The 23407-nt window shown below is 39.6% G+C and overlaps 1 protein-coding gene across 5 annotated transcripts in view; it reads right to left on the bottom strand.

Moving 5' to 3' along the window:
• Nucleotides 1–23407, bottom strand: part of znf335 (zinc finger protein 335) — a 73090-nt gene that overhangs the window by 14761 nt on the left and 34922 nt on the right. For all 5 annotated transcript variants that reach the window (XM_072556942.1, XM_072556941.1, XM_072556943.1 and 2 more), the window contains 8 exons: nucleotides 21932–22161; nucleotides 15511–15592; nucleotides 14257–14351; nucleotides 12874–13151; nucleotides 9802–9925; nucleotides 7645–7842; nucleotides 6974–7116; nucleotides 3153–3268 (listed from right to left, as the gene is read on the bottom strand). In XM_072556942.1, the coding sequence (XP_072413043.1) occupies nucleotides 3153–3268; nucleotides 6974–7116; nucleotides 7645–7842; nucleotides 9802–9925; nucleotides 12874–13151; nucleotides 14257–14351; nucleotides 15511–15592; nucleotides 21932–22161 (1266 nt within the window). The remainder of the gene's footprint in view (nucleotides 1–3152; nucleotides 3269–6973; nucleotides 7117–7644; nucleotides 7843–9801; nucleotides 9926–12873; nucleotides 13152–14256; nucleotides 14352–15510; nucleotides 15593–21931; nucleotides 22162–23407) is intronic.

Below are 23407 nucleotides of genomic sequence, written 5' to 3'. Positions count from 1 at the left end.
TGAAACCAACCAGTCAAACAGAGGTTCACTTGTATGGGATGATTACACCTATGGAAACGAATCCCAAACAATGACATTCTGGGAACTGGTTACCTCAGACTACAAAAGGATCTAGATCAGACTGGCCATTGGGCTGAAGAGTGGCAGATGGAGTTTAATTTGGATAAATGCAAAGTGCTGCATTTTGGGAAAGCAAATCTTACCATTAAGTGTATACATCCTGCTAAGTTCCTAGGAAGTTTGCTGAATAAAGAGTGCAGGTTCATAGCTCCTTGAAAGTAGAGTTTCAGGTAGACAGGATAGTGAAGGTGGTGTTTGGTATGCTTTCCTTTATTGGTCAGAGTATTGAGTACAGGAGTTGGGAGGTCATGTTGCGGCTGTACAGGACATTGGTTAGGCCACTTTTGGAATATTACACGTAATTCCGGTGTCCTTTCTATCGGAAAGATGTTGTGAAATTTAAAAGGGCTCAGAAAAGATTTACAAGGATGCTGCAAGGGTTGGAGGATTTGAGCTATGGGGGGAGGCTGAATAGGCTGGGGCTGTTTTCCCCGGAGTGTTGAAGGCTGAGGGGTGACGTTAGAAGTCTATAAAATCATGAGTGGGATATATAGGATAAATAAACAGTCTTTTCCCTGGAGTGAGGGAGTCCAGAACTAGAGGGCATAGGTTTAGGATGAGAGGGGAAGGATTTAAAAGGGACCTGAGGGACAACCTTTTCACGCAGAGGGTGGTGTGTGTATGGAATGAGCTGCCAGAGGAAGTGGCGGAGGCTGGTACAACTGCAACATTTAAAAGGCATCAGGATGGGTATATGAATAGAAAGGGTTTAAGAGGGGGATATGGGCCAGGTTCTGGCAAATGGGACTTGATTGGGTTGGGATATTTGGTCGGCATGGGAGAGTTGGACCGAAGGGTTTGTTTCTGTGTTGTACATCTCTATGACTCTATGGTATCTGCTGTTGTGACATTTATAGTATCCAGTCTGAACCAGACATTTCTTTTCAACTCAACCCTCCAGATTTTCTCCAGTAGAAAACCAAGGAGAAGGTTAGCATCAAACTAGACTGTTTCAGATTTACTGAAGATGCAGAGAAGAACTATTTTACAATGTTGTACTGAATGCTCACTGAAAGTTTAATGTCGATGTACCAAATTTACTTAACTTGCAAGAATAGGGCATAAAAAAGACATAAAAGTTCTATTTTCAGCCACAATCTCTCATTGAAAATGTAGCTTCACACATAAATAATTATTTGAAAATATTATGATTGCTATATTGCAAACAACTCTCCTAGTAGCATTGACATGACTGACTGGAAGAAGCTTGTTAGCCTTCAGAATGCTGCTGACATGTCCATCATGCTTCAAGTTAAAGCCTAAGTGATGAGACACAGCAGCAGCAGGGAAAGTAAGCAAAAAGTAAACTTCCAATCTGGCTACCTCATGGGACATTTTGTTCCACCTGCATGAAGATACGTTGGCTCAGAATCAGCCCATTCAGCCACAGAGTTCCACGGTAGAAATCCATGATCCAATACATCAACCCATGAAACAATAAGCAGCTGTCACCCACCCATTTTCAGGTGTGCATTTGTTTTTATTGTTAAAAAAAAAATCACACAACACCAGCATATAGTCCAACAGGTTTATTTGGAAGTACGAGCCTTTGGAGCACAGCTCCTTCGTCAGGTAGCTTGCTATTAGACTATAACCTGGTGTGATTTTTAACTGTGTCCGCCCGAGTCCACATCATGACTTTGTTCTTATTGGTCCATCACCCTGACCCAGAATGGGTTTCAACTTCTCAAAAGAATTTCAGCATAAAAAGTGTATTACTACTGTATATCTTTCACCTTGCAATGGTGAAGTACAATTTTTTTTTAAAATGTTGTCTTAATCAAACAATATTCATCATGAAAATAGAGAAAGAAAAAAGTGTGCTGAAATATCGATGCAAAATCCATTGATTTCATTTTAAAATATTAGGCAAAATGAAGGAATGAAATGCATGCTTCTCATGTTAATTCATGACTTGAGTCTGTGACTCTTGAAAAATAGCCCAAAGGGGCTAGGAGCAAAAGATGCCAAAATTAGATTTTGGCTGAAAAGCAAAAGAAATTTTATTTTGCAGTCAGCAACAGGCAGCTTTTTCATTTCAATCAGACAGTATAACTTAGGAAAATGTGAACGTGTCAGGAACAATAGAACAACAGCATTTTATTTAATTGAAGAGAGATTGAAGAACTGAGGTGTAGAGGGATCTAGGTATCCTGGCAAAATAAATAACAAAAATAAACACCAGTTACTTGGAAGACAAATGGAATGTTATTTATTATATGGAGTGTGTCATGTAAAAGCAGGCAGGGTTTGCTGCAATTGTACGTGACATTGGTGAGAACACATCTAGATTACTGCATATAGCTTTGGTCTCTTTAGCACAATCTTACTGGAAGATATGAAGATCCTGAGGGAACCTGACAGAATGGAGGCCAAAAGGATGTTTCCTCTTGTGGAAGAGACGAGAACCAGGGGACGGTTTAAAAAGTGATGGCGAGAATCTTTTTCTTTCAGAGGGTCGAGATCTGTGGAATTCTCTTCCCCAGAAAGCAGTGAGTTAGGGTCACTGAATATTTTTAAGGCTAAATTAGATTGATTCCCTTAATTGTAAGAATATAAGGATATCAGTAAAGAGGAAAGTGGAAGCAACGATCAGGGTTAGCCATTATCTTATTAAATGGAATAGCAGGCCCAAAAGGCCTACTCTTGCTCCAATTTGTATGTTTGAGAGAGTTACAGCATCACCACTAGTATCAAGATGGTGAAGACTCACTGAGCTTAAACAGCTAGTCACAAAGGTTAAGATGACTTGGACTTAAATAACAGGCTCAATAACTTCAGGGCATGCCAAAACACTTTGTAGCCAAACAAGAACTTTTGAAGTACAGCTGCTTTTGTAACCTAAGGAGCACAGTAGCCAATTTGCTCAAAGCAAGGTTCCACAAATGATAATGTGACAAGGATGAAATGTTTCTTTTATGTTGATGCTTCAGGCACATCTTTGGACATTTAATATGCAAGCAAAAATATTCAACTGTCCTGTGTGCTAATCCCTGGGAAAGAGAAAGTTTGCACTGAACTGGTGAACTTACCAATCGCTTCATCATCACTATTCAGAATGACGTGCTGCTGTCGAGGCTGCTTCTGCTGAGAGTCAGAGCTGTGCAGTCGTTCGATGTGAAACTTCAGGTGGCCATTTCGATTAAACCTTTATTGTTTTTAAAGAATGAAAATTTTTGAAAGATTGTTTCACTGGATATTGTTAAATTGAAAACATGTTTTTGAGAGTTACACAGTATCAATTTAACCAAATGTTTCCTATTGTACAAGCTGGAGTTGATTACTTTATTCAGCTTTGCCTTGTAAAAGGACAGATTCCAATTTAAAGAAGATTGGCAAGTCATTGCTTTTTCAAAAATAAAGAAAATCCTTGTGGTTTAATAATCAACTCCTACTGCTTCGATCTCCAAGACACAGATCAAATAGATTGTTATTTTGGTACAGAATCACAAGTTACATTACCAACCAGTAACTGTAGGTGGTATAGGTCAAATGCTTGGTGATATATATGAGCAGAGGGATTTCAAGTTTAATATCTTTTTGCCTTTGTGCCATGATGAAGGATATCGCTAGACAAGAGTGGGGAAATCTCCAGGAAACATAGGAAGAACAGCCAAGAGTCAAGTTCATAGAGATATCAGTTTGAGGTCTTGCAGAATGAATTTAAAACATTGGATCACCATCAATAAAACAAGAACACCAGGTTGGTAATTGTCAGATTTCTTCCAATGTCACACACAGGAGAAGGTAAGGAGAGGACAATCAGGAAGGCCGATGCAGAATTGAACAGGTGGCATTCTTGGGACATCAAAGAAAACTTCCCTCACCACCCCCATTTATTCTTCAAATGGATATAGATGCTGCTAGCAAAGCAAGCATTCCTAATTCTTTCCTCAGTACACTTCAAAAAAAGAGTGTGGCTTGTTGGGCTATTTCAGAGGGTATTTAATAGTCAACCATATTGCCTTGGGTCTGGAATCACATGTCAGCCACACAAGGTATGGATAGAAGTTTTCCTTCCCTAAAAAGGAAGTGATTGAACAATATGGTTTTTTAATTAATATTAATGATATTTTGAAACAAGGATATACCTGGAGTTGTCTCACTGCAACATACTTCCGGAAGACAAGACCACAGGATAAAGGAGCACAATTAGGCGATTTAGCCTACAGAGGCTGCTCCACCATTCGATCATAGCTGACATGTTTGTTATCTACCTTCATCTGTCTGCTCTCCATAACCCTCGATACCTTTACTAAATCAAAAACCTATCTCTGTCTTAAATACACTCTATGACTTGGTTTCCACAACCTGCTGTAATGAGCTCGACAGATTCTCTTGATGAAGAAATTCCTCCCATCTCATAAAATGTCATCCCTTCTCGAAGTTCTAGTGTCTCCTGCTAGCGGAAACATTTTCTCCACATGCACTCTATCGGGGTCTCTCAGTATTCTGAGAGTTTCAATGAGATACCGCCCTTATCCTTCCAAGGACAGAACCCCCCCCTGTTCCTCACCTTCTACCCCACCAACCACCGAATACATTACATCATCCTCCACCACCTGCAAACAGACCCCATCACCCATACCAGTGTTTCGTAGAGACCATTCCCTCTGCAACTCGCTTGTCAAAACTCCACCACCAGCCCACCCCGCACTCCCTGCATCTTCCCCTGCCACTGCAAGAAGTGCAAAGCCTGCACCCACACCTCCCCCCTCACCTCCATCCAAAGCCCCAAAGGATCCTTCCATATCTAACAAAAATTTACCTGTACTTCCACAAGTCATCTACTGTATCCGTTGCACCCTATATGGTCTCCTCTACATCGGGGAGACAAGACGCCAACTTGCAGAACGTTTCAGAGAACATCTCTGGGACATCCGCACCAAGCAACCCCACCGCCCGTGGCTGAACACTTCAACTCCCCCGCCCACTCCACCAAGGACATGCAAGTCCTGGGCCTCCTCCATCACCAAACCCTAACCACCTAATGCCTGGAGGAAGAATGCCTCATCTTCCACCTTGGGATCCTGCAATCACATGGAATCAATGCAGATTTCACCAGTTTCCTCATTTCCCCACCCTTATCCCAGTCCCAAGCTTCCAACTTGGCATTGTCCATCTTCTCTCCCAACCCCACCCTCCTCTCCGACCCATCAATTTCACCCGCACCTTCATCTACCTATTACATTCCCAGCTATCTTCTCTCCTCTCCACCCCCCCCCCCCCCCCAACCCCAGCCTCATCCCTTCCCATTTATCTCTCAGCCCCCGGCCCACAAGCCTCACTCCAGATGAGCAGCTTATGCCCAAAGTGTTGATTCTCCTGCACCTTGGATGCTGCCTGATCTGCTGTGCTCTCTCGACTCTGATCTCCAGCATCTGCAGTCCTCATTTTCTCCTACTAAACTCCAGTGAGTACAGTGCAGGTACAGAATGTGGAGGATTTCAAGTAATATTGTAAAAAGATGTAGTGAAAAAGATCTAAATTGGAGTAGAGAGACAGCAGGATACATGAAGTTGTTGCAACAGAAATGCAAGTAATACCGTAAATAATGAGATAGTTGATGTTATGGTAGGAGACTCAAGGAGGTAAATGTTACAGTGAATTTGTAGAACACACTAGCAAGATCACAATCTGAGTACTGTGCAGCTTGGGCTCCACATTATAGAAAAGCCGTTAAAACAATAAAAGTAAACATCACATTCACTAGCATGCTACTCTGTACGAAGAAATACCAAAAAGAAAAAAAAACACTTATCCAGGTACATTAGAACACATGGAAATTAAATCATTTTATATTTTAATCATTTAAAATTATGAAGCGGTGAGGACAAAAGTTTCAAGTCAAACAGAAGTGACAGAAATCTGGGAGAAAAAGATTACAGAACTTACAACATAGAAACAGGCCATTTAGCCCATTCAAATGTTCATTCTCTTAAAGAGAATGAAAAATGTCTTAAAAACAGTAACACTGTACAATGGACTGCAATAGGTATTGACTGAAGCTAGAATGAGTAAACGGGGATTAACAGTTAAAGGAAAGGCAAATAAAGCATTTTGAAAACAAAACAATCTTAGATTAGATTACTTAGATACCCTGCAGCGTGAAAATAGGCTCTTCGGCCCAACAGGTCCACACCGACCCTTCGAACAGCAACCCACCCAGACCCATTCCCCTTCACCTAACATTAGGGACAATTTAGCACGGCCAATTTCACCTCATCTGCACATTTTCGGATTGTGGGAGGAAACCGGAGCACCCGAGAAAACCCATGCAGACATGGGGAAAATGTGCAAACTCCACACAGAGTTGCCTGAGGCGGGAATTGAACCCAGGTCTCTGGCGCTGTGAGGCAGCAGTGCTAACCACTGTGCCGCCCGTAATCTTGGACTAGAACAACTACAGATGTGGAGAATGATCACAAATACAGCCAGGTTCCAAACTGTAATGCCTATATAGCTTGAATGTATGTGGTACAATATGTTAAATATGCCTTAGTCTTGTAAACCAACAAGTCAACCTCTGTTCTCAATACAACCTAGCCACACTGCTTAACATAACACCCAATATTTAGGCTTTTTGAATTTTGGACAACAAATGATAGCAATGCAACAGCTTTTCAAAAAAGCCCGCCATTTTTCCAAAAAGCTGAGCAAAGTGCATGTTGATATAAAAGCTGCTTACCTTCACTAGAGTTTCGACTAAAAATTATAAATCAGGCACAAGTTTGAGGCAGATACACACATTCTTTGATCCCTGGTCACTATAGACTGGGAAAGCAAGAGAGGGAAGGAAGGGAGAAAGGTTTCAGCATAAGCAAATTGAAAGGCCAATGGAAGAAAGATTTACCTCTGTCCACAAATATCACAAGAAAAAGGCTTCTCATTTGTGTGTGTCAGTAGGTGCCGCCGAAGATCTTTCTTGTTCTTAGATGCAAAACTACACTGGTTACACTTGTGAGGTCGCAAGTTAGAATGTTGAAGCATATGACTCTGAAGGCAAGACAGATTTCCACATTAGCAAAGAACATGATCAGAATAAAATCAGTTAATGCTATTATAGAAGCACACCCCAAGTTACCCAAGAAGATACAGTACTTTTGTTAAGCCTTGCTCAGAACATTCCAAGGTCACAAAATGTGTAGAATGGGTGTTAACTGGAGGGAGCAAAAGATAATAAGTGTGTGTGAAAAACACAGGGTCTGCCTTACATCTTGTTGCATGCATTGGTGCACTAGTACACAGTATTAACATTATACCTCATGAAGACCAACTAATTCAAAGAGAAGACATTTACAGTGAGGGACATGCTGAACATGCTAAGGCACAATTCTAAAGTTCACATGACATTGAAAGGGGTCAAAATTTGAACTAGTGAAAATCTGAGGAACTTGCAAATCAAAAAGAAAGCAAAAGTAGCTAAGTGCTGATCAGTTTTCAGCTGACTGTTGAATGGATTGAACCTTGATACCTGGCAACTGAAAGTGATCTGGAAAGAAGGAATTGGAAAATAATACTTACTCTGACTTCTGGCCAGGTACTGGCTGCAAAATTACAATCAAGACACTTGAAGCCCTGCTCCCCTGCATGTGCTCTCTTATGACTCTCCATCTCTGCTCGGCCATGGAATGAGGCAGTACATATCTTACAGGAAAACTTCTTCATTGACGATGACTGCAGGTTTGAATCGACTTGTGGAGCTGTGATGTCGCCATTAAACTGGGAATTTGAAAAACAAAATGCAAACCTTTAACTTTTCTCTCAAAAGGGGGACAGGGTGGGTGGTTCTGGATTACCTCCCAGGCTCGTCTGAAGCCTTGATATAACAAACTTGCCCCAAGATACAAGCAGCATGTCTGCAAGGGTGAACCACCAGAACAACATATCCCAATGCCACAGGACTCTGCTGTCACAAAATAAAACTGATGTTTTGATGAACATGTCCAGAATTATTTTTCTAAACAAGATACAAATAAAATACTCCCTTCAAGTTCGGTCGCATTTAATAGGTTATCTTCATATTTTCCCGAAACAACAGGTTGGAGTTGGTTATTTGCCCAGGATCATCACACTAGAGCTACTCATTAGCCAAGTAACCTTAGCTTCATGATAATATTGGAGATTTGAACTTGAACTACAAAAATCGATTTCTCAACAGAGAATGCACAGGCCTTTTTAATGATTGCAGGCAGGTGTAGAGCAAAAGGGATCAAAGATGGTTTAACCCGATCCAGATTTGCAGCAAAGTTGCATGGAGTTCTCTTTCAAACTTCAAAGTAAAAACTTTTGCAATTACAGAGCACATAAGTAGTAACATTGCACTCTGCCAGAGTCCATTGATGACAACGCATGGCACATCACTGACTGTAACAGGGATAAAATATAGAATTTTGTTAATTATTGTCCCTCTGAACAGTGTTATGCATCCTTTAAATCAACATTTTATCATGATGGAATAATTTGTCCCTTGGTGACACAATGTTTGTATGGAAAGGGTAGTAACGGATATCTCTGATGGAGCTGCTCATGCTAAGTTAAAAGATATGTTGTTTTTTTACTGACAAAATGTTATAACATTAGCTCAAAAATGGAGGAAACTCCCATGAGCCCCTTTCCAATGGTGAAAGTGCCTATCTCAAAAGAAAAACTGCCTGTTGAGAACACAGAACCATTTTCATCCTGTTCTGTCTTTCAGGTGCACAAAAGTGCAGCCCATCGGGACCAAGGAGGAACCTTTGAGCTAAGTGAATAGTTAATTTCTGTTGGGGAAGGAAGTTTCCTTAGACTGGCAGTTGCTTATAAATGTTAGCTCTTCTTGGAGAAACTAGTGAGAAATGACTAATTTCTTGCTCTACACTATTTGTTTTTACATTGCTCAGTTGTATCTTGTGACTTCCGTGTACAGACTATTTGGGTTTCAGATGTGAGTAAGTTGAGTTTTTTGTACAATATTTTTAAAGATTGGAATACAAGGAATGTGGTGGATGCATGATTTTTGTTCATTCCGTCAAATACAGAGAAAAGATGATTTTACCTTAATACGAAGAACTTCAGTATTCTGCACCTAAATTAAAAGCTGATTTTAGCAACTGTGGGCTTAATGTGCACTCATTGACAGGGTAAATTAGAGACAAACATAATTGGCATGTCAATATTGGGGAACTGATTGTGATCCTTTGCTATTGATAACATTTACTCTTGTAGATGAAGGTATCTAAAGGTTGAAAGGGAGGTTGGATAACAGTGAGTGTAACATGCCTTTCGTGGCATTTTCAAAGCTTCATACTGGGGATGTGGCACTGCTAAAATGGTGGGAATTTTTCTTGAACCACTGCAATTCAGGTGACATTATTTGTGGAGATTTAACATAACTAAATGCTTGTTACACTTCGAAAATTCAAGCGCATTTGTAGCCTGAATGAGACAGACAGCAGCATTCTTTCTCTTAGAGGACATTAATGAAATAGCTAATTTTTTGAATGAAATTCAATAGCTTCAAGTTAAATTTTACTGATATCAATTTATTTCTAGCTTATTTTTAATTTAACTAAATTCATATTCTCAAAACATTTTCTGGATTTGTAGTGTAGTAACATTGCCCTGCTACAATTACTTGGTGACAAACTTTAAGACAGTGTTGAGAAAACTAAATGGAATAGAGAATGCTAGATCACATACCTCAATCTGTTGAAACTGATTCCCCTGCACATTGGTTGTCATTATGAAGTGACCATGGTGCTGTTTTAACTCATCGCCACTGACTACCACAGTGTGAGCAACATCCCCATTGCCATCAGAGCCACTAGGGGAAGCAAAACAGAGGTAAACATAAGCAAATAAACAGGTTTACACTATTGTGTGCAGCAAATGCCACGACTATCATATTCAGGGCAACTGTTGAGATTTGGTATTTTACACTACCCAACTTTTAATGCAGTATTTACTGTGATGAGAAGAAAATAATTGGCAGATTCGAGCAATTGCTTATTATTTGATCCATAACATTTAAAATATAAAATATATATGAGAAGATTTGTAGCTCAGGTTGAGGTTTTGGATGTAGGTTTGCTCACTGAGCTGGAAGATTCATTTCCAGATGTTTCGTTACCCTACTAGGTAACATCTTCAGTGGGCCTCAAGCAAAGCAATGCTGAAAATTCCTGCTTTCTACTTATATGTTTGGGTTTTTTTGGGTTGGTGATGTCATTTCCTGTTGTGAAAAAAAATACCGTGCAAGGACTGTAACAAATACTACATTGGACAAACAGGCAGAAAACTAGCCACCAGGATACATGAACACCAACTAGCCACAAAAAGACATTACCCTCTCTCACTAGTACCCTCACATACAGATGAGGAAGGACATCACTTCGACTAGGACAACACATCCATCCTAGGACAAGCCAAACAAAGACATGCACGAGAATGCCTAGAAGCATAGCATTCCGGTTGGAATGCCATCAGCAAACACATCAAGCTAGACACCATCTACCACACCCTGAGAAAAGGAACAGGTAGGGACTTCGCCACAGGAAATAACATCACCACAGGAAATGTCATCACCAACCCAAAAGAAACCAAAACATAAATAGAAAGCAGGAATTTTCAGCATTGCTTCACCTGAGGCCCACTGAAGAAGTTACCTAGTAGGGTAACAAAACTTCTGGAAATGAACCTTCCAGCTCAGCGAGCAAACCTACATCCAAAATTTAAAATATATACAGAACCTTGATTATCCGAATGGCATGGGTGAGGAGTATTTTGTTTGGATAACTGATTGTTCAAATAATGGCTAACATTTTTACAGGACTTTGAGATCTTGTTCGGGTAATCCGAAATTCGTAATTGACGTTCAGATAATTGAGATTGTTCTGTATACAGACGGGCAGGGACTACATCGTTCAGATAACAGAGTTCGGATAACGGCTGTTCGGAAAAGTGGATAATGTTTTTACGGGATCTTGAGGTCTTGTTCGGATAATCGAGGTTGTTCTGTGTAATATATATACAAAAAATGTCAAAATTTTACTACAGGATCCCCACGTAGCCATGCACACATATAGTGCAAGTAATGAAAAATAAAAGATACACTTGTCATTCAAGCAATGTTTCTGAGCTCCTGGTTGGATTTGGAAGCTCAGTTATTTAGTTAACAATTGAAAATGCAACAACAATAAATGATAATTATAGTGAAATGGCAACATTCAAAGAAAGAAAACTCGGAGTAGACTTGAAGAGTCCATTAACCAACTAGTCCCCAGGATACATGAACATCAACTAGCTACAAAAGGACATGACCCACTCTCACTAGTATCCTTACATACAGATGAGGAAGGACACCACTTTGACTGGGACAACACATTCACCCTAGGACAAGCCAAACAGAGACACACAAGAATTCCTAGAAGCATGGCATTTCAACTGAAACTTTATCAACACACACCGACTTGGATCCCATTTACCACCACCTCAGAAAAAGAACAGGAAATGGCATCACCACAGGAAATGACACTATCAATCCAAGGAAATCTAAACACATGAATAGGAAATGGGCCATACCACCAGTGCTTTATCTGGAGGCTCACTGATGATGTTACCGAGGATGGTGAGGAAACGTCTGAAAACGAATCTTCCAGCTCAGCGAGCAAACCTACATCCAGAAGCTCAACCTGAGCTACAAATCTTCTCACAACTCAGTAACACAAAACATGTTGGCATGGAAGCTTTGACCATAAAACCATTAGAAATTGGAGCAGAAGCAGTTCAGTCAGTTCATTGAGTCTGTTACACCATTCAATGAGATCATGGCTGATCTGATAATCTTTAACTTCCCTAATCTTTTCCATTTCCTTTGATTACCTCATTAATTAAAAGTTTGTTCATCTCAGCATTGAATATACTTAATGATTCAGCCCTAGCAGCCTTCTGCAGTAAAGAATTCCACAAATTCACTACCTCAGAAAATAAATCCTCCTCATCCTTGTCCAAACTCAGCAACCCCTGACTCTGAGATTAAAGACGGGAAATAAATAATTCTAAAGTGAACTATTCAAGATGGTTCAGTCCAGTATCTTGTACTGGTGACTACCTATTTCAGCTAAATTGGTTCAACTTTTTAATGAGGTAATGAAGTGGAGTAGGTGAGTACAGAAGATGTGGTACATATGGACTTCCAAAAGTACCACTGAATGGACTTGAAGCAAAGTTGAAGTCCACAGAATGAGAGAGCATGGACACAAAGTTGGTTGAGTATTAAGGAACAGAGTGAACAACTGTATTTCAGAGTGGGGGATGTTTTATAGCAGGGGACCCAAGAGTCTCTATTAAGACCATCACCTCACTTGATCTATATTAAGGATTTGGTGTGCAGGGCATCATTTTAAAATCTGCAGATGACAAAACAGGGAAGCACTAGGAACTTTGAGGAGAATCATGACAGATTACAGAAGGACAGAAACAGGTTGGTATAATTGACAAATTTGTGGCAGATCAAATTTATTGCAGAACAGTGAAATGTGGTATGTTTGGTCAGAAGAAAATAGGGAGGCAAGACAAACTAAAGGAAATTGTACATGGGGTGCAAATGTTGAGAGACTTGCAAAGATATCCAAAGAATGCTAAACGTGGCACAGTAAGCTGAGAAAGTGATTTTAAAAAGTATCAAGAGCACTTAAAGCTCTAGCTCCATAAAACAATAGTTACTGTTAGAAAAAAAGGTCAGGAGATTAGCACTGTTTACTCTTATGTTACCTGTAAACTGTGGTAGCATGTTGCATTTCCTCACTTCCTGGTGTGACAATATTGTATTCTGTCCCATTGGTGTAGGGGTTGATGGTAACCTGTGGAATTCCAGAGTTCTCTAGGGTTGCAGTTTCGTACATTTCCTGGACCACGGTCTCACCATGTTCGCCCACGTGCAATGTGACAATTTTGTGTTGGGGTGACATGGTCAATTGCTCTTCCTCACGGTTTTGAGATTCCGGAGAGGTCTGATCTTGGGCTGTACTATCTGATTTCAGGACAGCCACCTGAGTAGGGCACAACAAACATGTGACAGCCAAAAATTACCACAATCTCTACTCAAATTTTGCCTCATGTTTTATCCTTTCGCAAGTGCCTCTGTTCAGCAGTCCAATACTTTGGATCCAATATTAATCATGTTTCTTTTCTATTTAAATGCAAACAGCAAGCGATAACATACTATAACATACGGGTGGTCTCTGGATATTCATTATAAAGATAGTCCCCACACTCTGCTGAAGTTATTTTACAGAACGTTGTAGAGATCTCATTGTGGAAAAAAATATTTACACTAGGAACACACATTCTTTACAAAGAGGGCTCAAATCTGACCGTTCCTGATATACCTGGTATTTGGCCTAACTTATTATCGACAGAACATAGGAACTGTCAGTATTCCAGAATTAGATTTTCCATGAATAACAGGTTGGCAATGAAGTAGATAAAGGTTAATTTCAAATTAAGAAATTGCACTGTAAATTAGACACAGTGCAGCCAAAGAGTAGTCAGAGTAGGCCTTCAATTTCCAACCAAGCAGATCCTTGAAGCTTTGAGCACGTGCTGCTCTGTCCTTCTATTGTGACAATTCTCTGTAGCCTCATAGACATTTCTAGAATCTTCATACTTGTACATAAATTTCTAACTTCTCCGATAAGGTTAACAACTCTGATTGTCAGGATAGGATCGTATTATCCAGAGACCACGCAACTGGAAATGTAGATCAGTTCAAGTTGTAAAGAATATGCAAGAACAAAAACAAAACACCCTAAAAGAAAAAAATTTGCATAGACTGAAGTAAAAGCAGCTGGAAAGTGCCAAGGAAAAACACCCATAACATGTCACACCACATTATATACCATATATAACAAATCTCTGCAGAATGTTACACTGTTCGCGATGGGCAAATTTTCAGCTGAGAGGCATGCCAATAAAACTCCTTTAGGTGCTTTTCCTACAGCCCACCCAGTTATTATTTAATATGAATGACTGCATAGTCACTCAGTAACTCAACTGGGGAAAATATGCACTTATAGAGTCATAGAGATGTACAGCACAGCTTCTCCAAGATACAGATTTTGTTGTAAGTTTGAAGCTTATTTCAAAGTGCCGCACCTGTAATGAGTTTGTAACCAGTTCTCTTGGTGTACTCATATTCAGCAGAAGATCTAGGGCACTTTGTGCAGTGATCTCAGAAGCTTCGCTTGTACCTGTGAGCAGAAGATTGCACGTTTACTCATCATACTGAAAACATTCTCAATACATCTTTTATCCCCCCAAATGGAAAGAGTGAGATTAGATGTTTATCAGATGTTGGAATAGAGGCTGAAACCTACAGTCTATTCTGATATAATGCAATAGTTTCCTTTCTGTGTGGTCCCATATTGTAAGAAAATTATGTAACAGCAGCACAATTTAAACCAAATGGGACCAGAATCACATTACAGCCAATGCAGATAAGAAAAGTTCACGTTCCAAAAATAATCGTCTAAATTCTTCAATCGCTTTATAGCCAATTCACGTTGAAGAATGCTAGTCATTGCAGAACTGACTTTTTGTGCCATGTGATATGACAATGGATGTTCATGTAGATTCAGAAGGATCAAGAATTACGACTGCTAACTGTGGTTAATTCCTAGTTTTTTAACTGGTTGAGATTTCCAACATCAGATCAGAGGTAGACAGCAATTTGCAAAAGTGAAGGCTTAACAAATGTATTTACGCATCAAGTTGCTGTCTGCTTGTGGAATTTTGTTTTTGTTTTTGAGAATTTACTCTCCTGGTCAGCCTGCCATTTATACCCTCCATTAACTGGACCTCATGCAAAACACATGATATTATTTTTCTAACTTGCATTGAACATCCTCAGACTTGTCTCAGTGATGCAGTCTCACCACTGGATCACCAACATCTGCAGATTAAAATTCTCATCTTTGGATCTGAAGGCATCAATAACCTCACCCCTTTCCATCTCTATATACTTAAGAATTCAATATTCGTCCAGCTTTAGTCTTCTATACCCCAACCCTATGAAAAACCCAAATCCTCATCAGCACCATCCTTCATTCTACTATTCATAGATATGTTTTCAGTCATCATGGCCTGAAGTTCTGAGATTCACTCCCTACTTAAGTCTCTTCTCTTTCAGGCCTTCCTTAAAACCCATTTTCTTCTTTGACTTGGTGACAATTTTTGTTAGGTTGCATGGCAGAGAAACTTCTTGTCACATTTTGCTATGAAGGAAGTTACATAAATCCAAATTCTATGTATATTTTAGGAACAGTTGGTTATATTGGAAGGATCACAGTAAGAAAATAAAAACAGATTAGTTTCTATAGTTTAAAAAAAGTGCAACATGAAGTCACATACCCTGCTCATAAATGATTGTAGCAGTTCCCAAAGAATCTTGGTTGACCATCGATGTTGGAACAGTCTGGTAGGTCAGGGGTATCTAACAATATAAACATGCAGAATTTTAGACAGATTACGGAAAGTTCACTGGAGGAAAAATCATTTACAGCAAGGGAACTGAATCTAATCACCAACTGCTTAGGTTTCTTGGAATGAGAGAGTCTGGAGATTTGGAAGAGGTAGAGATGATTGGCTCACATGTGATATTCAAGCACGAGCAATTTTGCATACGATTTAACCGTAACATTGATTTACTTTGACCCCAAAGTTCACAGTAAATTGCCAGATGAATATTTCACTATTTGTGGAAACTAAACAGATGTTATTTGTGAAAAAAGACCAATTTCTTCATAAAACCACTTATTTTAGAATGGATTCTACCATTGACATACAGAGGAAGAGTAGAAGAAAAAAATAGTTTGTATAACGATAGGCTATTGGGACATTCCCAAATTCCCATTTTACTGAAGGCAGTGGAAGCAAGACATTTAATATTATGAAGGCTAAGGCAGACAGATTCCTTTGCCAAGCAAGGACCTAAGATTGTCGGTGGTAAGTGGGAATGTGCTATTCAAAACAGAGCTTGATCTATTTATCGGTTGAGTAGGCTAGAGGGACCAAATGGTGTACTTCTGTTCTTAGTTTGCATGTTTTTGAGAGCAGTAGATTTATTTCCATGAATTGTTGTTGTTAATGGGTTTGTAACTGAAAAGAAAAACAGTGAATAGTAAACATCATTACAAAATATCACTGCAAATCAATCAAAACATGACATAACATGACATGACTCTGGAGATGGGGTGCAAAAAAAAAGGAGAGGGGAGGTGAAGAGGAAAAGGAAATATTTAGTTTTAAAAATGAAGACCAAGAATAATCAGTTTAGTTATCCGATGAAATCCTTGATATTAAAACAAAACAAATTAAATTAGGGAAGTGCCATTTCGGAATGCACTGGCTTCATAAAGTAGATGCAAGCTCGCAAGGTCAATCCACAAAGCAACAATTTGAATTTGAAAGGCATCTTTTCTAGAGATTGCTAGGCAAGTTCGACATTACAATGTAAATAGATGCTGAGGATTATACTTTTCTCTCTGACAGGCTGTTGACAAGAGATAACATTCAGTCTTAAGAATAATGCTGTATGTGCCATATCACTTTTTTTCCCAGTCATCTGCTGGGTCATGCTGCCTTTCATACAATTATTGTATTGTGCTCACAATGTATCAAGTCAAAAAAATAAAGGTTAGATTTAAACAATACGCAATGAATTTGATGCAGAAATTCAATCGCATTTTCTGTCTTTCTTTCATAAACTACAATCTACTCAGTTACTGCATTAGAACAGTGATAGCTTTCCTTGTCATTCAAACATAGATGCAGTTCATAGGATTAAAATCATGATGTGGCACCAGTTGTTGTGTGAGAAAAAAACAAGTGGAATTAGGAATCAAGTGGAAAATTTAAGAATTATTCAACAATGTACTATTACACATCAGACTGGCAAAAAAAAAGACTTCAAAAATTAACTTATAGGAGTAACAAGTTAGCTGAAAAGATGAAGAATTTGCAACAGCATTCACATGTAAATTTATAGATAGCTCAGAAGACATTAAATCGGTGAAAGGAAACAACAAGCTAGTTAGAAGCCAAAATAGAAAAGTAAATGGAATGGAGAGGAATCTAAGACAACTGAGAAACTTAAAGCATTAACAATAATGAAAACAACAGGCATCTGACAACACCCAGCAAAGTTAAGGAACACAAGCAAGAGTAGATAATTCAGCCCTTTCAGCCTGCTCCTCAACCAAAATAATCATGGCTAATCAAACACCTCAATGTCTTTTACCCTACATATCTTAATGTCATTGTTATGTACAAATCTGTTAATTTCTACTTTGAACATACTCAAAGGCTGAGTTCCACAGTTCTCTGCTGAAGGGAATTCCAAAGGTTCACAACACAGAGTTAGAAAAAGTAATTTACATCGGGGAGCCAAGTGGCTCCTCCATGGTTTTGAATGTGTCCTCTGGTCCCAGACTTCCTAGTCATGGGATATATCTTACCTGCAAATAACCTGACTATTCCTTTGTGTTTTGTAGGTATCATCTCTCTTTATTCAAAACTCTAGAGAATGCAAGTCCAGTTTGCCCAATCTTTCTTCACAGGATGTTCCTGGGTTTGTAGGAATAAGTCTGGTGAACCTTTGCTCCTCTATGCCAACAGTTTAATTTTAAAGGTAAGATGACCAAAACTGCAATATACTCTAGGTGCTGTCTTACCAAGGTCCTGTGCAATTGAAGACTTCACTGTTCTTGTATTCAAGTTCTCTTGCAACAAAGGCCAGCCTACCATTAACCTTCCCAATTGCTTGCTGTAGCCACAAGCCAGTCTTCCATGATTGATGACACCCAGGACCTTTTGTACATCTACATTTTCTAATCTTTACCATTCATTCAAGAAATACTTTACATATCTCACCCTCCTACCAAGGCAGATAAACTGGCATTATAATACATTACATTCAAGTTTTTACTTTAGACTCGTCCAAATCATCATCTTCATAAAGCTAGGTGGGAATATCCATCGTGTCATAAATGGACAAGCAATGGACACAGTAGATGAAGTAGGTGGATGTGTGCAAGAAAATCTCTGCCAGGTATGAAAAGATCCTTTGGGGCCTGGGATAGAGGTGAGGGGGGAGGTGTAGGCGCAGGTTTTACACAACCTGCAGTGGCAAGGGAAAGTGCTGGGTGTGGAGGGTGGGTTGGTAGGGGGCATGGATCCAACAGGGAATAGTCTCTGCGGAATGCCTCATCTACTGCAAGAGATTTTCCTGTACGTCCATCCACCTCATCTACTGCGATCATTGCTCTTGATGTGGTGTCCTCTACATCAGAGAGACAGGATGCCAACTCGTGGAGCGTTTCAGGAAACATCTCTGACACACACACACACACACACACACACACACACACACACAAAAACAACCCCACTGCCCATGGCTAACCATTTCAACTCCCCTTCCCACTCTCCAAAGGACATGCAAGTCGCAGGCCTCCTTCGCCACCAAATCAAATTCACTCACCAACTGGAATAAGAATGTTTTATCTTCTGCCTTGAGACCCTTCAACCACAAGGCGTCAACATCGACTTCACTAATTTCAAAGTCTCCCCTCTCCCACTTCATCCTAGAGCCAACCTTCCAACTTGGCACTGCTCTCTTGACCTGGTCCATCTTCCTTCCCACCTATCTGCTCCACCCTCCCCACTGACCTAACACAATTATCCCTCACCTGCATCCACCTATCACCTTCCCACATATCTTCACCCCCCAACCCCTATTTCTCTCAGCCCCCTTCCCCCTCCTGAAGGGCTTATGCCCAAAACGTTGACTCTCCTGCTCCTTATATGCTAGGCAGAAGTGGATACTACAGATGCTGGAGATCAGAGTCAAGATTAGCGTGGTGCTGGAAAAGCACAGGTCAGGCAGCAACCGAAGAGCAGGAAAATTGATGTTACGGGCAAAAGCCCTTAGATGCTGCCCAACTTCTTGTGCTTTTCCAGCACCACCTTTTTCAACTGACTCTTCAGCCTCTGCAGTCCTCACTTTCTCCTATTCACGTATCTATCCAAATGTCTTTTAAATGTTATAATTGTACCCATATCCACCACATCCTCAGGAAGTACATTTCACATGCAAACCACTCTAAACACTTTGCCCCCTCCCCCCACCCCCCCCATGTCTTCTTTACATCTAGCTCCTCTTATCTTCAAAAATGTGCTCATTCATCTTGAAATACCCCATTCAAGGGAAAAGACAACTATCTATACCTCTCATTATTTTATAAACTTCTACTAGGTTGCCTCTCAACATCCTACGCTCCAGTGAAAAAAATCTCAGCTTTTTCTTTACAACTCAAACTATCCATATCTGGCAACATCCTGGTAAATCTCACCTTAATATCTCTCCTATAACTGGGTGACCAGAACTGGACAAAGTACTCAATGTCATTTACAACCTCAACATGACTTCCCAATCGTACTCAAAGGACTGAGCAATGAAGGCAAGTGTGCCAAATGCCTTTTTAACCATCCTGTCTATACATGATGCAAACTTCAAATAATTACCCACCTGAACCTGGAGATCTCTCTTTTCTACAACACTATCCAAGACCCTTCCATTAATTGTATAAGTCCTGCCCTTGTTTGTTGTACCCAAATGCAATACATTTATCCAGATTGAACTCCATCTACTGTTTCTCAGTCCATTGACCTATTTGATCAAGATGCCTTTGTAATCTTACAAAACATTCTACTTGGCCACCAATTTTGTTGATCTGCAAACTTATTAACCATGCCTCCTATATTCACATCCACATAGTTCATATAAATGAGAACCCAGAACAGATCTTTGTAGAATACCATCAGACAGGTCTCCAGGCTGAAAAGCAACCCTCCATTATCATTGTCACTGCCTTTAAGCCAATTATGTACCCAATTGACAAGCTTACTCTGAATCCCATGTGACCCAACCTTACTAATTAGTCTACTATCCCAAATCTCAAAGGCTTTACTAAAGTCCAAGTAAACAACGTCTACTACTCGGCTCTAATCTTTTTGGTAACTTCCTCAAAAAAACTCAATCAAATTCAAGAGAAGTGATTTTCTTTGCGCAAAGCCATGCTATCCCTAATCAATTATTGCCTCTCCAAACATCGGTAACCACCATCTTATATAATCACCTCCAATAAATTACCCACAACTTAAGTCAGACTCACAGGTCTATAGTTCCTCAGTTTCTCCTTATAGCCTTTCTTATAGAAGGGTAAAACATGAGGCAGCCTCCAGTCATCAGACACCTCACCCGTAGTCATAGATGACGCAAGGGTTTCTGCAAGGCGTCTTGCACTTTCTTCCCCTATACATGGGTGGATTGTAGATTGCCAGAAGCCTGTAACCCCTTTGAGTATAAAGTAGTAATGGAGAACTGGAAATGAGATGTGTGACCTCCAGGACAATTATTTTTTTTTAAACAAGTGAGTAAAGGAGGAATATCTTATTGAACAAAACTCTAACTGATATAAACTAAACTCAGTAAACTATGCACAACATTTGCTAAAGTCTAACTGGCACCGCTAACACACAGTATTACAGTAAGTAGGAAGTTTAAATTTAATTACTTCAGAGACTGGTGAACATACAGTAAAAAGAAACATGTGGAAGCAAATATTACCACCAAATTCAAGATGGAAGTGTACACATCTTTGTACTATTCCCTAAAGAAAGGTGCACTCTTTTGTAAACTGCAGTCACAGAAACACTGATGGAGATATTTTGTCTCCTTTGTTGCCTATGGGGTTGGGGAGGGTGAACATAACCAAACAAATATTTAGGATTTCAGAGGTGCCCATTGTGAAGGAAGAGTTGTTGCAACCATGATGATACATAAGTCTGAGATGGGAGGGGAGGACAGAATTTCTTTCATCTTTATTATACGATAAAGATTATTTTTCAGCAGGAATTGACAAAGTGAATCTACTCAAGTTTTTAAGTAGATGGGGGCTTCTGGAAAAATTTGCATGGGTCATATAGTTTTGAACTAGGTGACTGGAAGTAATGTTACACTTGTATTATAGAACATAGAACATTACAGCACAGTACAGGCCCTTCGGCCCTCGATGTTGCGCCACCCTGTCATACTAATCTGAAGCCTATCCCACCTACACTATTCCACGTACGTCCATATGCTTGTCCAATGACGACTTAAATGCACTTAAAGTTGGCAAATCTACTACTGATGCAGGCAAAGCATTCCATACCCTTACTACTCTCTGAGTAAAGAAACTACCTCTGACATCTGTCTATACCTATCTCCCCTCACTTTAAAAGTTGTGTCCCCTCATGTTTGCCGTTGCCATACTTGGAAAAAAGTTCTCCCTGCCCACCCTATCTAACCCTCTGATTATCTTGTATGTCCCTATTAAGTCACTTCTCGACCTCCTCCTCTTTAACGAGAACAGCCTCAAGGCCCTCAGCCTTTCCTCGCAAGACATTCCTTCCATACCAGGCAACATCCTAGTAAATCTCCTCTGCATCTTTTCCAAAGCTTCCACATCCTTCTTATAATGCGGTGACCAGAACTGTGCACAATACTCCAAGTGTGCCGTAGCGGAACTTTGTACAGCTGCAGCATAACGTCCTGGTTCCGGAACTCAATCCATCTATTAATAAAGGCCAAAACACTGTATTGCCTTCTTAACAAACCTTTCAATCTGGGTTCAGGGTTATAGCAGAGAAAACATAGGCAAAGAAGAGAAGCAAAAATCTAGAAAATTCCACAAAGACATTATTGGAAACAATCCCAAACCAATGCACTCACAATGGTATCTCTCACGCTTTCCTGTGTAGACTGCATCTGCTCATGCTGTTGTTTTAACTCTTCAATCTGCTGCAGAGTGAAGAATGGCCGGCGTCTGCGTGGTGGCTCTTCGGGATGGATCTTTGCCCAGTCTTCATAATACTCCTGATGACGGCACTGAACATGCAGTCGCAAGTTCTTCTTGTGTTTGGTATTGAAATGGCAGAGGTCACAGGAGAATGGCTTCTCACCTATGAGATCATGTATTTAATAGTTGCAATTCTTTCCCAAAGACAAAATTATTCACGCTGTTAAACCAACTCTTTTATTTCAAATGGTAGAAATATACTGGTCAAAATACTATTCAGGAATGTGGCTCATTGATAAGACTATAATTCCATTAATATTATTAAACTGCAAATCCCATTAAGCTATACACAGCAGTTAACTACAGGGTTCAAAGGATTATTATGGCATGGTCTCTTCATCTTAGAAACTTGGGTTCGAGTGCACAATTTACAGTTTATTGCTAATCTTATAACAATCAACCATTTTGGCCAATCTGTATACAAAATAGAAAAACTTCACATCACCTTCTGACTCCATCTGGCCTCCATTACTGCTATACCATATCAAAACAGTCCTTCAAATATTTGCTCTCGATAACATGTGAGATTTTTAATCATTTGTCATTACGGTCACCAATTTTTCCATTTTCATATCAGGTAAATCTTTTACAATTAAATAATGTGGAACTATTTTTCATAACTGTTATTGTTAATTATAAAATCAGTGCCCACATAGTAATTCCCTTAATTTTCCCAAAATGGTTGATCAGCAACCAGTTAAGGTGCAACACTGTATATTTAAATTTTCATATTAGTGTGCACTACTCAACATTGACAAGTTAAACTAGTTAGCAAATACATACATCTGTGAGCTGCAATAATCTTATAGACTTAATCATTTCTAAGTGGAAAACAATTTATCAAAACACAGACTTGCCATAAAATATTAAAGTTTCTTTTTTAAAACTACAGTGGCAATTTGCCTTATTTATAGATTGGGCAACGAATTGTCCAAAGCAAAAACACACAAAGCAGTTGGGGACTGTATTATAATATTAACACATTTCAGATATCACTAAATAGGATATTGTTCAGACTGGTAGCTCTTGCCGGTGTGATTTAAATAAAATACTAGCAACATCTTATCAGGTAAGCACACTCTGTCTCACACACAGCATTTAGACCATGCAGTTCCCTTCAAACCACACTACAGTTTATATTTCCCAATATGTTGCAATGGAAGATGTTATATTTTATTCTGCAGAAGCCTTAGAGGATGATGGAATAAAATGTACACAACTCCAGTAGAGCTGTGTACTACCCCTGCATGATAAAAAAAGTACATTTTAGGTGACCTATGGCAGCATTTTTAAAAACAAAATAAAATGAAACATTTAAAGCTCTTCAATGGAATTCTGTGATTGAAGGT

Source organism: Chiloscyllium punctatum, chromosome 37 (assembly GCF_047496795.1).
Source record: "Chiloscyllium punctatum isolate Juve2018m chromosome 37, sChiPun1.3, whole genome shotgun sequence".
Lineage (NCBI taxonomy): Eukaryota > Metazoa > Chordata > Chondrichthyes > Orectolobiformes > Hemiscylliidae > Chiloscyllium > Chiloscyllium punctatum.
The sequence above is the reverse complement of the archived record's forward strand: the minus strand, read 5'-3'. Positions and strand labels throughout refer to the sequence as shown.